The sequence below is a fragment of the Trematomus bernacchii genome, unplaced genomic scaffold, assembly GCF_902827165.1.
Source record: "Trematomus bernacchii unplaced genomic scaffold, fTreBer1.1, whole genome shotgun sequence".
In the NCBI taxonomy this organism is placed as follows: domain Eukaryota; kingdom Metazoa; phylum Chordata; class Actinopteri; order Perciformes; family Nototheniidae; genus Trematomus; species Trematomus bernacchii.
In genome coordinates, this window is record NW_022987593.1 from 13881012 (window position 1) to 13901956 (window position 20945).

The 20945-nt window shown below is 40.2% G+C and overlaps 2 protein-coding genes across 5 annotated transcripts in view; one reads left to right on the plus strand and one right to left on the minus strand.

The window, feature by feature from the left end:
- LOC117481734 (E3 ubiquitin-protein ligase TRIM39-like) overlaps positions 1 to 20945 on the minus strand; it is a 937572-nt gene that overhangs the window by 231935 nt on the left and 684692 nt on the right. The gene's annotated exons all lie outside the window — the stretch shown is intronic.
- The window catches only part of kif16ba (kinesin family member 16Ba), a 33567-nt gene continuing 12808 nt past the window's right edge, over positions 187 to 20945 (plus strand). For 2 of the 4 annotated variants that reach the window (XM_034129560.1, XM_034129561.1), the window contains exons 1-20: positions 187 to 548; positions 3228 to 3297; positions 3497 to 3610; positions 4611 to 4727; positions 5892 to 5989; positions 6596 to 6705; positions 7693 to 7835; positions 8392 to 8560; positions 9391 to 9522; positions 9665 to 9840; positions 10729 to 10794; positions 11005 to 11064; positions 12945 to 13064; positions 13355 to 13406; positions 13748 to 13885; positions 14590 to 14672; positions 15021 to 15109; positions 17592 to 17645; positions 18305 to 19127; positions 20372 to 20913. In XM_034129560.1, coding sequence (XP_033985451.1) covers positions 502 to 548; positions 3228 to 3297; positions 3497 to 3610; positions 4611 to 4727; positions 5892 to 5989; positions 6596 to 6705; positions 7693 to 7835; positions 8392 to 8560; positions 9391 to 9522; positions 9665 to 9840; positions 10729 to 10794; positions 11005 to 11064; positions 12945 to 13064; positions 13355 to 13406; positions 13748 to 13885; positions 14590 to 14672; positions 15021 to 15109; positions 17592 to 17645; positions 18305 to 19127; positions 20372 to 20913 — 3203 coding nt within the window. In that variant the 5' untranslated portion in view covers positions 187 to 501. The remainder of the gene's footprint in view (positions 549 to 3227; positions 3298 to 3496; positions 3611 to 4610; positions 4728 to 5891; positions 5990 to 6595; positions 6706 to 7692; positions 7836 to 8391; positions 8561 to 9390; positions 9523 to 9664; positions 9841 to 10728; positions 10795 to 11004; positions 11065 to 12944; positions 13065 to 13354; positions 13407 to 13747; positions 13886 to 14589; positions 14673 to 15020; positions 15110 to 17591; positions 17646 to 18304; positions 19128 to 20371; positions 20914 to 20945) is intronic. The other 2 variants (XM_034129562.1, XM_034129563.1) reach the window with 1 other exon arrangement.

Here is a 20945-nt window from a genome sequence, read left to right on the forward strand (position 1 = left end):
GACAGAATATTCCTACACTCTGGTATTCTACCTTTACTTAAGTACAAGATTTGAGTACTTCTTCCACTTCAATTCTGAAGGGTTTTTCATGTTCAATCTTAACATTTGATCAAACTTCCAGCTGTGTTTTTGTCCTCTCCCGGCTTCCGTACAGATGTTGTGTTTTCATCAGCTGATGCTTGCCCGTTACTCCGCTGCTTTTTGTCATATGAAAGCTAACAAGCTAAACTAACAGTGACCATGGATGTGAGCCGGTTCACAAGGGGACGGTGTAGCAGTGTCACCGGACAACTATAACACCTATCCACGGTGGCTTCCCTCTTCTCCTCACCAATATCTGTGTAATTTCTACATTTCCTGTGCAGTCAGCCGGTTATCTTTGCGACTTTTGCCCTCTTTATCCCGCTGGGGCTCATGCTAGTGGGTTAGCCTGCTAGCTAATTAGCTCGAAGCTTTGCATTGTGAGGCTAACTAACTAACTGGATTTAACGGACATGAGAGATGGCATCTGTTCGGGTGGCTGTCCGGGTGAGACCCATGAACAGGAGGTGAGTTAAGGACCATAATAACGTTGTTTAACATCATATGTCATGTTTCTGAAGATAACATGTCATAATATCGTTATTTGTGTTATGCTAACTGACAGATGTAGCCGTTGGGAGAATGTAACTGGCATGAATGGACTCAGGAATTCAATTTTCACTACGTTTTTAAAGGTTATTATAATAGTGAAGCTATTTTATTTAACCTTAAGTCCTTAAGATTCAGATTCACAGTTTCACCAGGTCTTTATTCAGTGATTTAAACAAAGGTTGAGAGCATATTTACTCCTGCTTGTCCATGGGAGGCAGAGCAGGTGCAGCTGTGTGATTATTATCAGAATCAGAATTGCTTTTTGAGTCCCAGAGAGGGAAATAGTTCGAGCAAAGAGATAGTACTTATAGATACAAAATATACTGTATTTTTAACGTAGAAAGTAATGAAGTAGCTGCAGAATGATGGGGGTGCAGATCCTCTACTTCAAGTACTAATAACAAACTGATTAGTATAAGATCTGCCTTCAAAACCTTACTTAAGTAAAAGTGTATCACCAGGGAAATGTGCTTAAAGTATACACATTCAAATGTTTTCTGTCAGTGTCGAACCATGATCTATTATGTTTTTGGATTAATATTACTGCAGCATTGAAGTATGTGTTGCATTTCACTGCTATAGATGTGTATGGTTGTAACAATTGAAACTTCTGAATATGCTGTTGGGTACTTTAATCTACAGCAATGCATTATAATCTAAAATATCATCATATGTGTGTGTTGCTGTCCTGTCACATCCATGTGTTTCTATAAAAAGTCTCAGAAAAACAGCCCTAGTTTATTTAGCTTAAGAAGTAGGAACATTTTCTCATCCCAATTACCCCCACATTCACAGTATTTGACCCATTTAAGCTAAACAAATGATTGTGTATTTAAATGCATCCACATCTCAAACAATACAGAAAAAGACTGCCCAAAATATTCCTTTGAGAAAACTATGTTTATTACTCTGGTCTGAGTTAACCTCCATTATATGAAAGGCTCACGAGAGCTAACAGTGTTGCGTAATGTGTTCAGGTCTTGTGTCACTCTAGAAACATGTCTGTTATCTAGAGTCTAGATAACAGACACGTTGCTTCATTAGCTGCTGCTGTCTAAACTTACAGAAGTCTAATGTTCAAACGCTTTTAAACTGAAAGTGACGACTTGAAATGTGTTTCTGCTTCAATATAAATAAAGGACGTTGTTGAGCCTGAGGACAAACCAGGGTGGAGACAGAAGTGTAACACGACTAAACAAACATGTCGCCCTGCTGATACAATTCCTGTTTAGTCATGTGGATTGTATTGATGTTAACCTAGTTTGTCTGTGAACATTAGACTCATCACACAACATCCGGGACTGAGACTGTGAGACTGTGAGAAGTACATTTTAAATGGCGGTTAAGAGACAAGGAAACATACATGTAGGGCTGGATCAGAAAGAAATGTGTATAAAATAATGTACAGGACATTCACTGCTGCCCTTACAGTTTGGAAAAAGGTTGTATTAGCTGTTAAGCTGTCATAAGACTTATTGATGTACTTTAACTAGGGCTGCTCAATTAATCGAATTTTAATCACAATTACGATTTTGGCTTGCAACTATTATGAAAACAACATAATCGAAATAAAACGATTATTTTAATTTTATTTATTATTTTTCTTTTATTATTATTTTTTTAAATATATTTTTTATTGGTTTTTCAGTTGAATTATACTTAAAGTTCAGGGTAATCAACTGTTAAAAACATACCGTTCACATTTTTATTTTCAATAAATTGATGTTTTCAAAGTAAACAAATAATCGAGATTATGATTTTTGCCATAATCGAGCAGCCCTAACTTTAACACATCAAATGAAGAAGTATAGACATAAACTTAGATTTGTTTTATACTATGTTTCTGTGGGTGACGAAGATTTTCACAATTGGCATAACTTGTGTATTTTATATGTACGATTCAAATATTATGACTGTAGTTTTTAAGTCGCTTTCACTGTATTATTTATAACAGGAAATTAAGGAAATAAAGATGTCGCTGAAAACAAAGACACATTTGATATATAACTATATAACATTGAACAAGTATAAACATATAAATAATTTACTTATAGAAATAGAAATGTTTATCTTATAATATACATTTCAATTGTCATCATATTAGACTGTCCGTTTTTTGTATTTTTGGAGTAAGGAAGACAGGAAGTTTAATATCAAAGTTTAATCAAGATAATTTAAGATGTGATGATGATTACAATGATATTGAAACAATGCAACAACACATTCAACAACAACCTCTCAGAATCAGCAATATCTTACTTTGAGATACTTTTAAAAGAAAGAAAAAAAACAAAACATAAGATAATACTTTAATGGTCAGATCAAGTCTGAAATTGCTCTAAGAGCCTTTAGCGTGCATTTGATCATGCATTTAACATGTTATTTAACATGTAGTGAAACTCTTTTCAGTGGTGCGCTGCTAAATTAATTCTCAGCTTGATCAAACTTGGTAAAATGTTTTCCAGACGCTGCTGTGAACGCTGACGCGATGAATTTGGAAAATAATAATAATCTCCCCTGTGTTTATATCATAAAATAAGCAATGTTTTTATTTGATGTTTTTCAGCTACATCACTGACATTGTTCTTTTACAGGGAAAAGGACTTGACCGCAAAATGCATTATCAAGATGGAAGGGAACAAAACCTCCATCACCAACCTGAAGGTACATTTACTTTGTGTAAATTTATTTATTTAATTGAATTGCCTCTGTGTCTTAAAATGTGCTATATAAATAAACTAACCTTGAACCTTAACCAACACAAGAATACGTTGTTAAAACAGGAAGTTATTTAGGCTGAAAATGATCCTAACACATTTTAGCTGAAGCTGTGTTTTTTTTAAATATTTCTTGTTCTCCAAAGATCCCCGATGGTAACGCAGGTGAAGTGTTGAGGGATCGAATTAAAACCTTCACGTACGACTTCTCCTACGACTCCATGGACTCCAAGAGCTCCCCATTCGTGTCCCAGGAAAAGGTAATTATTTTATACCCACAGCTTTTTATTTTATATTTTTTATAAATATGTGCTGTGTTTATAAACCTGTCAATGTACGGCATGAAATCGAAACATAGATGGTACTACTAACATAACACACTTATCCCATTACTAAATATCCTATCTTACAGTATGTGGTAATAAAGCTGGAAGTAAAAGTGATGAACGGCATATAATAACATGTATAATATCTAATACCAGAGGTGGGAAGTAGTGGAGTACAAATACTTTGTTACTGTACTTAAGCACATGTTTCTGGTATCAGTACTTTACTCCACTACTTATTTTTCTGACGACTTTCTACTTTTGCTTCTTACATTTCTAACACAAATACCTGTACTTTCTACTTCTTACATGTTGAACACAAATACCTGTACTTTCTACTTCTTACATTTCCCAAACAGGCTGGTTCCTTTAGTTTGAATGTGTGTTTGGTGGCGTGATCATTATTATTTAGAGTCATTGCGTGCCTATTGATTTGAACACGATCCGTGTATCCATCATTTCCTGGTCTTCTCTAAAGAAGAGGGACCAATGAAAACGTTGTCATGTTGCCGTTGTTCAGCATGGAAACATTCATTAGCTAACAATGACATTATTGTTCTATTAATATAAAGGGAGGTCAGGTACTCTTTAAAACAGCTGCTAGTTATGGGTACTTTTTACTTCAGTACATTTCAAAGCCCATACTTCTTTACTTTTACTTGAGTAGAGAAGTTTAGTCAGTACTTCTACTTTTACCAGAGTATTTTTAAACACAAGTATCTGTACTTCTACTTGAGTAAAGGATGTGTGTACTTTTGCCATCTCTGTCTAATACAGCTTGGCAAACCTCGTCTTTTTGGATTCTTTTTTAGTAACAAAGTCGGACATGTCCCTTTGTCTGAAACCTGTTATATTATCTCATGCACTAGTTAGCTTGTCGACAGAAGCCTTAAAGAGCTCTAAGCAGATTTAAAAACTCACATTTTCTCCACAGGTTTTCAAAGATCTGGGCTCTGACGTGCTGAGGGCGGCGTTTGAAGGATACAACGCCTGCGTGTTCGCCTACGGTCAGACCGGCTCGGGGAAGTCCTACACCATGATGGGAAATCCTGTGAGTTGCTTTTTACAGCGTTTTAAATATATATTTGTTCTCCTCACCACTCAAAACAGTGGGGTTACTATTTATGTGGCTTTGGTTAACAGTAACTTCTGTCGTAGCAACTTAAAATCAGCTGCTGTCTAGAGAAAATGATGAGTTAGGCAAATATGCAAAGAAACACAATATCGATATAAAGTATTTTAATATCTTCGTTTAATGCTTGCAAGCATGACGACTCGTTCAGAGTGCGTCCTGCTCTGTGTGTGACAGCAACTCTTATAGGGACACAGCAAAGATAATTTACATGACAACACAACAACATGTGGTCCAGGTGGTCGCCCTATGACAGTAGGCAAAACTCACACCCTACAAAGAACAATTGGGTGTCACAGCTAACCCCCTAGATCACATTTCGTCCTTACCCCCTGGCCTTCCTGTAGTGTCATAAAACCCTTTGTGAACACATCTGTTATTACACATACATTTACATGCCATTCCCAAGATACAGCAGTTACATTTCATTAGGATTACACTGTATTAAGCTTTAATAATATAATTGCCATAACACTTCGTACACCTGTTGTCATTATAATGGCTGTAAAGAACCATGTTGTGTACAGGGAGGCGCTATATAAATACCATGTATTATTATTATTCAATACAGTTTTGATCAACAACTTAAATACACTATTGTTGCATGTATAGGGGCGTGTGGCACAGTGGGTTAGTGCGTTGGTGTTGGGATCAGGGGGGCACAGGTTCAAACCCCACTGCAGTCAGCATGCCGTTGTGTCCCTGGGCAAGACACTTCACCCCAAATTGTTCCTGTGGGGATTGCCCACAGTATTGAGTATGTAAGTCTAACAAGTAACATGTAATGTAATGTAAACTCAGATCAGAAACAGATGTTTGTGGTGATGGAAGATAGTAAGAAGGAATTAAAGTCAAATGTCTGATAAATACTGTCAACATGTTTATCCTCCTCATGGTAGAAAATGGGGTTTAGGAGATTTTGCAGAAACTAAATCTCACATTTATTTTAATCAATGTTTCCAAATGTCTCTGGCATCAAACATGTCTCTGGTTTTCAGCCTGTAGTTGTTTGGCTGTGTGTTTGATATTCCAGGATCTCACTGAAGTATTTTCGTGTGTGTGTGTGTGTTGTTGTTGTTTTAGGGAGACGCAGGTCTGATCCCGAGGTTCTGTGAAGGTTTGTTCACTCGTATCGCTGCGACCACTCGATGGGATGAAGCTTCATTTCGTGCAGAAGTCAGGTGAGGCCAGATTCACACCTGCTCTGCTCACATTTTCACAATCCAGCTTATTGCAGAGTAGGCTTTCAGGTTAAAACAATTTGCTTTGGTGTGTAACATAAATATAGTAAAAGAAAATGAAATTATGAAACTTAAATACAGAATAGATAGAGAACTAAAATTACAATTGGGTAAAATCCTAAATATACCAACACTATTGTTAATTAAAAAGAAAGCAGTATAGTAAATGTAACTGTCATGCTGCATCAAACTCCAACAACCTTACATTGAAGCACAGGTGCCAAGTCTCGCTTGAATCATCTTTTATAAATCACATTTTCAATATTGCTGTGAAAGAACTTAATCATCACCGTCCAACTGTTTCAGCTCTTCAGTTTCATCCTCAGTTTGATCGATAACCGCGTCCCCTATCTTTCTTCTTGCTCTCAAACAGAATGATTGGCAGGGAGCAGGTAGCATATTCAACTAGCATCAGGAAGGAGTCATTTTCAGGATGAAACGCTTTGTCTTTGAGGCTAAAAATACACTTTGGACTAAAAGCAGATAGAAACAACTCTAGGTAAATTGGGATTAAAGCCATGTCTTCCTTTTGATGTATCTCCTCAGCTACCTGGAGATCTACAACGAGAGGGTGAGAGACCTGCTGAGGAGGAAGTCCACTCAGACCTACAACCTGAGAGTCAGGGAGCACCCCAAGGACGGGCCGTATGTAGAAGGTGAGACTACAGAGCAAGGCTAGAAAAGTGCAGTAAAATGTTCTTGTTGCTAGTTTTAGTTAGTTATTTAGTGAGTACGAGTTAGTCTTTTGTTCTTTTTTGTTCAACAATGTCATTTCTACGCTTTCTGTAGTCTGGTTTCAGGTCAGTTTTATAGTCTGGGAAGTTAAAGTGAATATCTCAGGATGGTATTTTGTTCTCACAGCAGTTTACAGGGTTCTTACGGTCATTAAAAACCTGGAAAAGTCATGGAAATTCAAAATGCTAATTCCAGGCCCTGGAAAAGTTATGGAAAACAATATTTTTCCCAAAGTTTTGGAAAAGTCATGGAAATGTAACCAAAGTTGCATAAAATATAATTTATATTTTATCTAATTGACGAAATTGTGATACTATAATGATAATAAATATTGTATCGTATAGTAATGAAACGTAAAATGTCATTTAACTGTCGAGGTATTTTGCTGGTGAGAGATTTGAGTTGCTTTAGCGTGTAGAAGCTCGTAAGCCTACTATTTGATTTGTTTTAGATAGGCACAACATGTTTCAGACCTTATTTTCCTGTTCCATGTTAAAATAAACAATTTTCAGTGGTACCGCTGAGAAAGAGTAATTTTTTTGGTCATGGAAAATTAGGTAAAGGTCATGGAGAAGTCATGGAAAAGTCATCGAAAATCATTGGTGAAAAAGTGTATGAACCCTGAGTTTAAAATGATGTTATTTTTTAGATTCAAGGCTTTTATTGTCATGTGTGCATAGCTACAGTGTAGTTTTGACAATGAAAATCTTAGGTCACAGGCTCCTCCAACAGTGCAACACAATAAAAACAGATAAAATAGTGCAAGTCCATCCATCCATCCATCGATTAGAATATTGATATATTGTAGAATTGTGTCTTACAGTCTTTAAATTGAGTAGGAATATTCAATCTGTATGCTAAACATGTTGTTTTTCTGCCTTTGGTTCATGTGTCTTCTTCTGTCTCAGATCTGTCCAAACACCTGGTGCAGAACTACAGCGACGTGGAGGAGCTGATGGAGGCCGGAAACATCAACCGCACCACCGCCAGCACGAGCATGAACGACGTCAGCAGCCGCTCGCACGCCATCTTCACCATCAACTTCACACAGGTCAGGAACTATTAACAGACTCTGGAAATTAAATCATTTCCCTACAGAGGGTTAGTTTTCTCTGTGGAGGCAACTGGACACCACAGACTGACACTCAAAAAAAAAGTGTCTTAAATATTTTGTAAAGTTTGCTTTGAGAACAACTCAGTCATCAAACAACAGCATAAGGATGCAAAAAAAAGGAAATGTGTCCAAGAAATACAACAGTTTGAAGAAGTCTGGAGCAGGTGGTTGAACGTAGGCGAGTAATGTAACCATCCTACAATCAAATTTAGAAAAAAACCAACTTATTTTGTGGTAAGTGAAAACTAACGCAGCAGAAAATAACACATAATTCATCCTGCTCTGCAACATTTCCTTAAACTGACATCTTGTTTGTATTCGACTGAAAGTATAGATAACAAGTAGTCTTTGTCCAAAGGTATTAACAGTTTTAAACATTCAAAAATAATTCAACCTGATATCTTTCAACTAAGGTTTTTAACAGTTTTTAGCCCCCGCAAAATGTGAGATTTTAAATTACCACATTTTAGACTAATCTCTGTCTTTTGTTTAGGCTAAGTTTGATTCAGAGATGCCCAGTGAGACGGTCAGTAAGATCCACCTGGTGGACCTGGCCGGCAGCGAGCGAGCCGACGCCACGGGAGCCACGGGCGTCCGACTGAAGGAGGGAGGAAACATCAACAAGTCTCTCGTCACCCTGGGCAACGTCATCTCTGCTCTAGGTCAGAAACAGAACATTCTCTCAAATCAGTTTTGAAACTTTCATCTGTAACGCCCCCTCCCTATGAGCCCACTGTGCTCTGATCGGTCAGCTCGCCCACTCTGTTCTGATGAGTCCACCACCGTTACAGCGGAACATCAGTGATGATGTGTTACAATGGCGTTGGCAACCAGAAAATGACACCAGTAATGACAAACAGATGAGAATGCTGCCAGGGGTCTGGGTGCCGTGTTGGCGGGACGTTGCGGGGCTCGCTGCTCCGCCCTTTGAGGCTCGAGGAGCGGACAGTATGAGCTGGATTACTGGGGCCATTTCCTGGTTGCTGCGTGGGGTCTGCGAGACAGCGAGACACCGCGGAACTCAGCCTGAACTCAGCCTGAGCACAGCCTGAGCACACACACACACACTCGTAGCCTGGCTGTGAGTTTGTGTGTGTGTGCTCAGGCTGAGTTCAGGCTGAGAGATCCGCGGAGCTGAGGCTGTGTGAGGAAGTCTTCCTCACACACACACGCCGTTACGTCACTTAGCCCCTACGACCCAGGAAGAAAAAAATGGAAAAAGACAAATATCCAACGAGGCGTTCTGGGGCAGCATAGACAGGTCTTTTCTGTGTTAGAGTTTTACTCGCTACAGGGTGTACTTTGAGGGTTTGTCACTTTGCAGACCGTTAACATGCATAAAAAGCTACATAACACACAAGGGGACGGGTAATAACCAGAAAAGCATGACATGGGACCTTTTAATATAAAGAATTACCCTTTCATCCGTCTGTTTTTATTTTGTGATGTTTGCTGAGTTGCTGACTGATTAAAGGATCTGTTTGTGTTCCAGCGGACATGTCTCAGGACGGAGGGAACACCAACCTGAAGAAGAAGGCGGTGTTTGTTCCCTACAGAGACTCCGTGCTCACCTGGCTGCTCAAAGACAGCCTGGGCGGAAACTCCAAAACCATCATGATCGCCAGTGAGACAAAAACATTTAATAACACACTGTGGCGGCTCAATTCCCAGTTCAGTTTGAGTCGCCGAGAGGCTAAGCTTGGCTTTATACTATTATCTGACTATCACACGAATTATCTGATGTAACTTTAAATGTCTTTTTGCAGACGTTTCCCCCGCCGATGTGAACTACGGAGAGACGCTGAGCACGCTGCGCTACGCTAACCGAGCCAAGAACATCATCAACAAACCCACCATCAACGAGGACTGCAACGTCCGGCTGATCAGAGAACTGCGAAATGAGATCGCCCGCCTGAAGGCTCTGCTGGTTCAGGGCAACCAGGTAAACAAACACTGCCAGATACACACACACTGGATCTGTTTCTGACTGCAGGGAGGTTCGCTCAGGCGTATGCACAGGTTTTGTAATGGTTAAACAAAGGAGAGACAGTAAACTAAAAGCAGATCAAGTTTCAAGGGTTTTATTGTCATGTGTGCATAGCTACAGTGTAGGTATGACAGTGGCGGAGGGTGTGTGTGTGTCTACAGAAGGTCCAGTTGCGGTTCGCCACTGAGTTATGACAATGAAAATCTTAGGTCACAGGCTCCTCCAACAGTGCAACACAATAAAACAGATAAAATAGTACAAGTAAATAAAATAAAATAGAATATGATAGAAACAGAATATGATAGAAGCTGTGCAGATGAAGCAGGTGGAGGGTAGAGCTGCAACAACTGGACAGCTGGTCCACAGAACAAAATCAATGGCTTGTCAATTTATTGTTATTTATAAAAGCATTTTGTATTCTGAAAATGCCATATACAGCTTCTCAAATGTATATTCATTTTCTTTCTGTTTCATCTCACATTAAACTGATTATTTTTGGCCTGTGGAAAAAAACAAGACTTTTAAGGACTTTTGACTCTGAGAAATTAGGATGGACATGTTTTAAAATGTTCCAACTTGTTCTTTACCCAATTATTATTCAAACAAATAATCGGCACAGATGAATCGATAATGGAAATAATGATCCTTCGCAGCTATAGTAGAGGGAAAGTGACGATTCATTAAAAACAGCTCATGTCATTTTTCAGAAAGATTGATTTGGTTTTATTTTGAATCTGCTCTGAACTTTTTCACAATGTTATGTTTTGTCTGAAATATGCTACTAGTTTGAACAGTTATGATCATTATATGTAGTGTTTTTAACTGTGTGTGTCTGTGCGTCAGATTGCTCTCCTGGACTCGCCCACTGCTCTCAGCATGGAGGAGAAACTGCACCAGAATGAAGCCCGAGTGAGTCTTATCTTTCACATCAATGTTCACAATCTTTTTCAAGTTTCAAGTGGGATGACTCCTGTACTAAACTAGATAACTATTTAACATTCATGTGAACTGGAAATATGTATTTGTGTATGCGTTCATCTTTGCTCTTCCGAGGAGTTTAACACCTGTTACCCAGTGGTTTCTGTTCAGTTGTTATTGGTTTATTGTTTGTGTGTGCAGGTGTTAGAGCTGACTAAAGAGTGGACCAACAAGTGGAACGAGACGCAGAACATTCTCAAGGTGAGTTTGTTCATCACTCATGTTTCTCATGCTCGCTGTGTGGACTGTCGCATGGCAACATGTTAAAATGACCTCTGCTGTGTACTTAATGAGAGAAAAAAAACAGGTTGTACTTTGCACTTCATATTATTTGTATATTCAATTCCAATTTTTATTTTGTTCTTGAATTGTCACCTAAAAGGATTTTTCCTTCACTAATAACTTTTTTATTTTGTGCAAAACTTTGATTGTTTTGTGAAATTATAGCTGAGGTTTTACTATGTTGTCACCCTTGTGTTCAAACCTGCCTCATGGACACTGCACATTTTATGAGTTCAAGTCTCAAAATCAAATGCCTTTCATAAACGCACATTATTTGCAAAATAGGAATATTATTTTTGCACATTTTACATTCTTTTGTCAATATTTTGCACATTATATCCGTGTTATATTATTGTTAATTTAATATGTAATTTATTGTTTATTTTTATTTCAATTTTAAATGGATGATTCTCTTGGAGTACTTGTTTATTTTTCCATGATTCAGAGGCTAACTCAGGCATGGGCAAACTAAGGCCCGCGGGCCATATACGGCCCGTTGGGCTTTTGAATCCGGCCCGCCGGATATTGGTACAAAAGTGTCCAAATGATAGTAAAGACCGCATTCATTTTGCCTTTTTCCTGCAATACCCGGCATTTCAGTTGATCCCACTAGATGGCGCACTCTAGACACAATTTACCTTTGCTGGAGTCTGGTCTATTCTCTCAGCTGGCCCCACTCGGCATCCCGGCAAGATCAAAGAACCAAATACGTCACGCTTACATTGGAGGGGGTCGAGATTAACCTGAGCAATAACAGTTCATGGCGAGTACGGCGAATACAAGTTGTAACAAGCAGTAGCGCTGAGCAAAGTGACTAGAACGCGACCACACACTTATAAAAAACACTTCTATAAAGTCAGGCAACACTAACCAGGCTTAGTGTGATTCTGTTTATTTGACCTTACTTTAATAACCATCCGTTCACTGTTATTGACCATTGTGAAGAGGCAGACGTTTTCCTTTTGTTTTGTATTATTGCAGCTATCGGATGGAATCAATACATGGGCTACATGTGGCCATCACAAGTAAAATCATAACGAAAACTACACCGGTACAATATGCGTGTAGAAAACGGCTTATGCCACAATATGATAGCAACAAGTAGTCAAGATAGTCTGATTAGCTTTGGTTGCTATGCTAACATCCCCTGTAGAATGCCAGAGAAACTTTCATAACAGCGTTGTGATGCCAAACAGCTTTCAGACTAAAACACATTCACTTATGGGGATGGGGGATATTTATCAGCTGCTTGTGTGACAGTCAGACAATGAAAACTTTACAGCGGCCGTTGCCGCGAGTTAAGGGGAGAATAAACTCCGAACCACATTAATAAACAATGCTCCACGGCACTCTGGAGAAAGGTACAAGGTTGGAGAAGTAGTTCTTTAATTTAATCTGGCTTCGTATGATTAAAAACTTCCCGACGCAGTCCTCTATTGATGTTGTTGTGAGCGGTGTTGCGGAGAAAATCAGCGACGTAAAACGGCGTGTTGTCATAAGAAGGCACGTAAACGGTTACGTCATGACGCAAACGATGACGCAATGACGCAATAATTCACCTTTGAACCTGCATCTGTAACAATGAGTGGACCAAAGAAAAGAAAAGTCGACAATGAGTGCCGAGTGTATAATGAGGAGTGGACAGCTAAATATTTTTTTACCGATCTGCTACTGGCCCGGCCCGTCTGTCAAATTTTAAAACTCATAGTGGCCCCCGAGCCAAAAAGTTTGCCCACCCCTGGGCTAACTCCTTGTATGTTTAAAGCTGCTTGACGTTGTGTGTGATGTGGTGTGTTCAGGAGGAGACTCTGGCTCTGAGGAAGGAGGGCATCGGCGTGGTGCTGGACTCAGAGCTGCCTCACCTCATCGGCATCGACGACGACCTCCTCAGCACCGGCATCATCCTGTACCATCTGAAGGTCAGAAATCACTTCAAAAAATCTCCTGGTGCACAGATGCCCAAATGATCTATAAGTCTATATCTATAAGTCTTTCATCAAGTTTTCCAACTTGGAAATAATGCTAACAAGAAAAAACATCCTTGAACATTTTCACTTCATTTTTGTTTAGTTATCAAACATGTTGCATCATAAATGGACTCCAAAATGAATTTAGCTTAGCAATATGTATCTGTCGTAAGGTGTGTATTAATGTCTTAATGTTTGCAACTGAATTTTAAACTACTTTGAATTTCCTTCTTCTTCCTCAGGAGGGACAGACATATGTGGGCAGAGAGGACGCGTCCACGGAGCAGGACATCAGTGAGTCTGTTATTTGAGCCTGTTATTTATTGACCATCAGTAATAAGGACTTTTATCAAGCTGCAGGTGGAAGGAAACGGATAACACCAACACAACTAAGAAAAACGTGTTTGAATAGGGTTAAAATCTCTGAATTAAAACTGACTTTTGTAAAAATGGTTTATGACTCACTTGAACATGAACATATGGTAATTTAGTCTTATCCTCTATAATACCTATTTTTATTTAGTTAAAGGTTTATTTAGAACTTGAATTAGTATGTCATACAGTAGCTCTATAACTGTGATAAATATGATATTGTAACGTACGTTGAATTCACATCTTATTTCCTCCTCCTGCAGTCCTGCACGGTCTGGACCTGGAGAGTGAGCACTGCAGGTTTGAGAACCAGAACGGGAAAGTGACTCTGGTGCCGCTCGGTAGAGCTCAGTGTTCGGTTAACGGAGTTCAGGTGACGGAGCGGTCGCAGCTCAACCAAGGTGAGAAGAGGTCTAAAGAGAAATCATCAAGTGTCTTAAAGGTCACCTATTGTGCAAAATCCACTTCTTCATGTCTCTTCTACATCAGCATGTGTCTCCTCTTCTTCATGTCTCTTCTACATCAACATGTGTCCCCTCTTCTTCATGTCTCTTCTACATCAACATGTGTCCCCTCTGTGTAAAGAGATCCTGAAAGTTTCAGGAAAAAAGATTCTCTCTCTTTTTGTCCTGATCCATTTATATAAAAACCTGTCTGAAAATGAGCTGATCAGATTTTGGCCACTTTATGATGTCATAACGATTTTTTGGCTTGAGTAACCATTAGCCAATCAGCAACCAAGGTAACCCCCCCCCCCCCCCCCCCCCCCCACCTTATCACCTGAATCTCCTCCTAGAGCACCATTGAGTTCTTTTTAACCAAATATCTCTCAGAGGGGCGTGGGGAGGGGCTCCTTATTTTCATCGAACAGACAGAGAATCAGCACTTTTGAAACAGGGCTGAAACAGAGGGGATTATGGGTAATGCTGCAATGATCTGTTTGGTGTTTGGAGCCAAACACTTCAGACACATGTTTTGTATATATCTGAGAGCTATTATATATTGATGAAAAACAGAATAATAGGGGACCTTTAAAGTTCCTCAAAATACACTCAGAACATGTTGAATCTCCAGATGGGTGTAAGACCTTTCTGTTGTCGTCCAGGTGCGGTGATTCTGCTCGGCAGGACCAACATGTTTCGGTTCAACCATCCCAAAGAGGCGGCCAAGCTGAGGGAGAAACGGAAGGTGAGATTAAACCTGAAGATTAAACTGAATCTGCTCTCAGTACAGAGCATTTTGTGAAGCTGCTTTTGGCCATTACGCTCCAAACTGATGATATAACCTTCCACAGGAGCAGAGTATATTTATATATTTTTAAATAAAGTAAAAATTATTTATATTATGTGTATTTATAGCTTTATTATTTATTTAAACCTATATCGTTGGTCATTATGACTTGTTTTATTCTATTTTATTAACTTTTAACTAGTTTTAACGTCTTAATTTCCTCTTATAAAACACTTTAAAGTTCATTTGTTTTGCTGAAAGGTGATATATAATTAAAGTGTTGATTGATTAACTTCCCCCCCTCAGAGTGGCGTCCTCTCTACGTTCAGCCTCTCCATGACAGATCTGTCCACGTCCTGTGAGAACCTGTCCACTGTGATGCTCTACAACCCGGGGTGAGTGTTTGAACACACAGATAACATCAGCTGCTGCATGCGATGATCCGCTGCAGTGCATCTTCCCTCTGCATCTAAAACCCCCCCGGTACTATTTTTTTGATCAGAGCGGATATAAGATCATGCTTATCTTCATGCAATGATATGGGTTAAAAAAAAACATAGGTGACATTTAATAAAACACCACAGAGTCAAATGTTTCACTACTAGTTCAAAATGAATGAAGTTTAAAATTATATATGAGGAGTAAACGGACACTTTTTCTAGAGTTGTGTTATGAAATGATTTGTTCCAACCCACCTTTTAGATATATTCTGAGCAAGACTCCACTTTGTCCTATTTATTTAACATAATTTGACTGTTTTTCCTTCCTTAAAGAATGATCCTGCTGTATATCAGGGTAGCATTAAAATTGTTGCTCTGTGATCTGCAGAAAACCTGCAACACACTGCCATAATTAATGTACAAATATAAGCAATTTATAATCTATATTTCCCCTATTGTCATCAAATACCATCAAAAGTGAATGCACCTTTTGAAAAGCATTGTGTGTGTATTGATGTGTTGCTAAATGAAGCTATTAGGGCAGCTATCCATTTATTTTAGTACAATTTATTCCATGGAACACATTTAAGCAATGCTTTTTCCATTGTGTAATCTGATGAAAATCATAGCAATTTATTGAGCTTCATTCATTCTACAAAAGGGCAAAACAACTTCTAAATGTCTACAGTAGGGTGGTCCTTCGTGAGAGGTACATTTTTTGAATTCATTTATTTTAAGCTCCAACCACCAGAATTCGTTATACTAGTTAAGAAAACTCTCCTGGTGAATTGTATTCAATTGTATTTACCCCTCCCTCATCAACCTTGAAGTTTAGCCTTACGTAGGGTGGTCCCATACTTGCCAACCCTCCCGATTTCATTGCCCTCTCCCGGTTTCCCCCCCCGCGTCATATTTCTCCCGCATTTCTCCCGATTTCTGACAAAATCAGATTTACTCACGACTGTTCCCACTCGGACATTAAAGCTATACCATCGTTCGGTTTCCATGGTAGCGCGTCTCTTTAGTAGCGCGCGCAACTGAAAGTCTGAGAGGGTGTTCAGCATGGTGAGGAAGATAGTCACAGAAAACAGAACTAGAATCGACATCTACCCTCTGCCCCTTTGAAATGCTCCCGATTTTTGAGGTCTCAAGGTTGGCAAGTATGGGTGGTCCTTAAAATTGAAAGTCGGAAAGTCTAAGCTCCAACCCCCAGAATTCATTCTATTAGTCAAGAAGACTCTCCTGGTGAATTGTATTCCTCAATCTGACAGCATGTACCCCTCCCTCATCGAGCTGGGCTGCCACACCAGCAGCTGAGGCTAAACTTCCAGGTCGATGAGGCCCCCCCTCATCGTAAATGTTGTCAGATTGAGGAAAAAATTCACCAGGAGAGTTTTCTTGACTAATATAATGAATTCTGGGGGTTGGAGCTTAGACTTTTCCACCCTAGTCTACAGCTTGAAGCGCATCAATATTATGTGTCTAAACTAAATCCTTTAATTTGCCTTGATACGTTTTAGAAGACAAATGACTCTAGCTACGGCAACTTACCGTAATAAACTGATCTCTATGATCTTTATTGAGCCTATTCATGCTCTCCAGAGGATAACCCCCACTTATTTTAGACCGTTCATGATGTTTTTCATGTTGTGAGCTTCAGGACGAACTGTCAGCTGAATAATTGCTGGATTTTTATGGCGTTTGTTGTTCTCCATTTTTCAGGAAATTGAACCTTTTGTTCTTAGTGTATTTATTTGTGATCAAATAATACACAACATGTACAACCAAAAGCACAACATTTGAATTTTTTTAAATAAAATAACTAAAAGTACATAAGAAAAAGAAAAATTAGACAACGTTCTTAGTGTATTCTGTCCGGTTACTGTCGCCAAATATCAAGATTTCTTATAAAATTATTGTAAAGATCGATTTGTTTGGTTTATTTGTGGAGAACAGAACATGTCTACTCTGTAAGCAGCAGTGTGTTTTGTTAAATGTATTAAGCGCACAGTTTTCTGTCATCTATGCACAGTTTAAGTTGTTGAATTAACTGTTGAAACCCTGTCCCGTTGACAGTCTCTTCACTGAGAAGGGCCCCGTCTTCCTCAGGTAGACTCAGCCGTCCACTTCCTGTCTAACTGTCCCGTTTTAGACCCAGACGTGTGTTGATTCGTCCCGTCTCTAAACCTGACCCCTCACTGTCTGTTTTTATTATTATTTTGCACTCCACCCTGCTGCTTGTGTCTCCATTTTAACGTCTGAGAGTAGAGAATGTATCATTGCTTTTTTCACACTGCCTGGCATTTCATTTGACGCATTTTGTGCTGCTTTTATTTATTGCACCTTATTGGTTGTGGTGTTTAATGTTGATGTATTTGTTAGTGGACTTTTTGGTGATAAGAGTAAAGGAAGCTGATGGAGTGTTTTGTGTTTACAGGCTTGAGTTTGAGAGACAGCAGCGAGAAGAGCTGGAGAAACTGGAGCTGAAAAGGTACAAGTCGAAAAAACTACTGACAGACACGACCATGCACTCATTCACAGGATAAGGATTAGGTTTCATTTGATTACACTTCTAATTGCATTGAAACTGGAAATCAAATCTGAATCTTTTTTTAATGTTGTAAGGTCGAGGTGTAAGGGTTTATTGATCTTGATAGATGTTTCTATTTAATGCAATATAAAAACCTCCATTCATAACATATTTAAGATAAGCCTTTATTTAGAAATCCCCCTTTGCACATCTGTGTTATCATTTAAACACCGGGCATATGTTATCGATTTGAAATAATCAGTATAACACCATATAGTGATTCAACTTGTGATTTACGTAGTTTTGAGGAACTTTAAATACAAATACTTTTCTTAAACTCAGAGAATTCAATTAAAACATAGTCTTTTGTCTGGTAAGAGTTGGCCACTAAAGTGATGTTATGTTGAGTATCTGACACATCAAATCAGAGATTGGCTATGTTTCACCAGACATCACCCTTACATCAAATAAAAAGCCATCTTGGAATGACCTTTCAAGCGCAAGACATCCTCAAGAAAATGTATTTAGATATTAAGAGAGAGACTTTGGTGACTTTGTGGAAGATATATCTATATGTATAAACATGCCCTGATCATTTTCTGCTGCTGCTGCTGCTGTAGGAGGCTGATAAAGGAGATGGAGGAGAAGCACCAGAGTGAGAAGGCAGAGCTGGAGCGGCTGCAGCAGGAGGTGGAGAGTCAGCGCAAAGAGTCTGAGGAGGTGCAGCAGAGGATCCTCCATCAGGAGGAGAGCCTCCGCTCGCGCAGCCAGGACATCGAGAGCCGCCTGCAAGACTTCCTGGCCGAGAAGGAGCGCTTCGAGGAGGAGCGACGCTTGGAGAATCACACAGAGGACCTCCAGCGGCAGAAAGTGCATCGGGAGGAAGTCATAGAGGAGGAGCAGGAGGATGAAGAGCAGGATGAAGAGCAGCGGAGGCAGCAGGAGGTGGCGGAGCAGACGGAGATCTACCGAGAGCTGGAGAAGCTGAAGAGGGAGCGCGAGGAGCAGAAGATTCGTCTGGAGACGGAGCGCCGGCGCCTGGAGGAGCAGGGCCGCGAGCAGCTGAGCCTGGTGGGGCGGCTGGAGGAGCAGCTGAGGGAGAAACACGACACCTCCTCCATCCTGCTGACCCGGGAGGACGCCCGCCGCCTGGAGGAGGAGCGCAGAGCCCTGGCTGACATCAGAGAGTCACTCCTCCACGCTAAAGAGGCCTCAGAGCGGACGGACGTGGAGGACGCTGGCGGGAAGGAGGCGAGATCTGCCCTGACGCGATACACCGACTTCAAGGAGGCGCAGGTGAAGGAACTGGGCCAGCTGGAGGAGGGGCTCCGGCAGCAGAGGGAGCGCCTGGAGAAGGAGGTTTCTGTGGAGAGAAACACTCTGCAGCACCTCAACCACGGACTCAAAGACCGGCACCAGCAGCTGAAGGAGACGCAGGAGAAGGTTTGTTTGTTCACCATGTAAAGCGGCCTTGGGTCAAAAGAAATGTGATTAAATTAGAGCAAATGGTTCAATATATAAAATGCAAGAAAGGGCTTTATCTTTCACATAAAACCCCTGCTGCGTTTTATGCCTACGTTCTAGCACAGTACTTAGAGGGACTCTTCATGCTTTTGTAATTATTTAAAATGTGATTGTGTTTAATTGTGTGTGATAAAGCACTTCACATTAATGAATACATTCCTTACAAAAACACAACCACAGTTACATCTGCTGAAAGTGAACCTGTCTGATATCCTGAAATACCCATGTTAAACCTCATTGTTTTACCAGTTCGCCAAGATAATTAAATGTAATCTATTATTACCAGAGATGGCAAAAGTACACATCCAAGTAGAAGTACAGATACTTGTGTTTAAAAATACTCTGGTGAAAGTAGAAGTACTGACTAAACTTCTTTACTCAAGTAAAAGTAAAGAGGGCTTTGAAATGTCCTTAAGTAAAAAGTACCCATAACTAGCAGCTGTTTTAAAGAGTACCTGACCTCCCTTTATATTAATAGAACAATAATGTCATTGTTAGCTAATGAATGTTTCCATGCTGAACAACGGCAACATGACAACGTTTTCATTGGTCCCTCTTCTTTAGAGAAGACCAGGAAATGATGGATACACGGATCGTGTTCAAATCAATAGGCACGCAATGACTCTAAATAATAATGATCACGCCACCAAACACACATTCAAACTAAAGTAACCAGCCTGTTTGGAAAATGTAAGAAGTAGAAAGTACAGGTATTTGTGTTCAACATGTAAGAAGTAGAAAGTACAGGTATTTGGGTTCAAAATGTAAGAAGTAGAAAGTACAGGTATTTGGGTTCAACATGTAAGAAGTAGAAAGTTCAGGTATTTGGGTTCAAAATGTAAGAAGTAGAAAGTACAGGTATTTGGGTTCAACATGTAAGAAGTAGAAAGTTCAGGTATTTGTGTTCAAAATGTAAGAAGTAGAAAGTACAGGTATTTGTGTTCAAAATGTAAGAAGTAGAAAGTTCAGGTATTTGGGTTCAAAATGTAAGAAGTAGAAAGTACAGGTATTTGGGTTCAACATGTAAGAAGTCAAAGTAAAAAGTCGTCAGAAAAATAAGTAGTGGAGTAAAGTACTGATACCAGAAACATGTACTTAAGTACAGTAACAAAGTATTTGTACTCCTCTACTTCCCACCTCTGATTATTATTATTATTATAAAGGGGGCGCAGGACGCTACAGAAGTGTCCCAGGAGGAGCAGCTGGTGAAGCAGGCGGAGCACAGGCTGCAGTTTAAGGAGCGACAGCTGGCCAGTGTTTCTGACGGACTCCTCCCCGCGCTGGCCGAGGAGAAGCTGAGAGCGGCCGAGATGCTGGAGCGCAGCGGAGGAGGAAACAACGGGAACTGCGACATCCCGCCGGGGCTCGACAACACGCTGTTCCAGGTGGAGAAGGAGCTGGAGGAGAAGCAGGAGAAGCTGAGCCTCCACCTGCACAGCGCTCAGCAGCTGCAGCAGCTCCAGGAAACCTACGAGTTCACGGCCAACGTGGCGCGGCAGGAGGAGAAGGTGAGGAGGAAGGAGAAGGAGATCCTGGAGTCCAAGGACAAGCAGCAGAGAGAGGCGATGGAGCAGGCGGTGGCCCGGCTGGAGAGGAGGCACGCGGCCCTGAGGCGCAGCGTCTCTCTGGAGCCTGAAGCCGAGGAGCAGAGACACAACAGCTCCGTCAGGAACCTGAGGAGCGGAGCCGAGCTGGAGCAGCACAGGTCAGAGACTCCAGGTTCAAGGCTTTTATTGT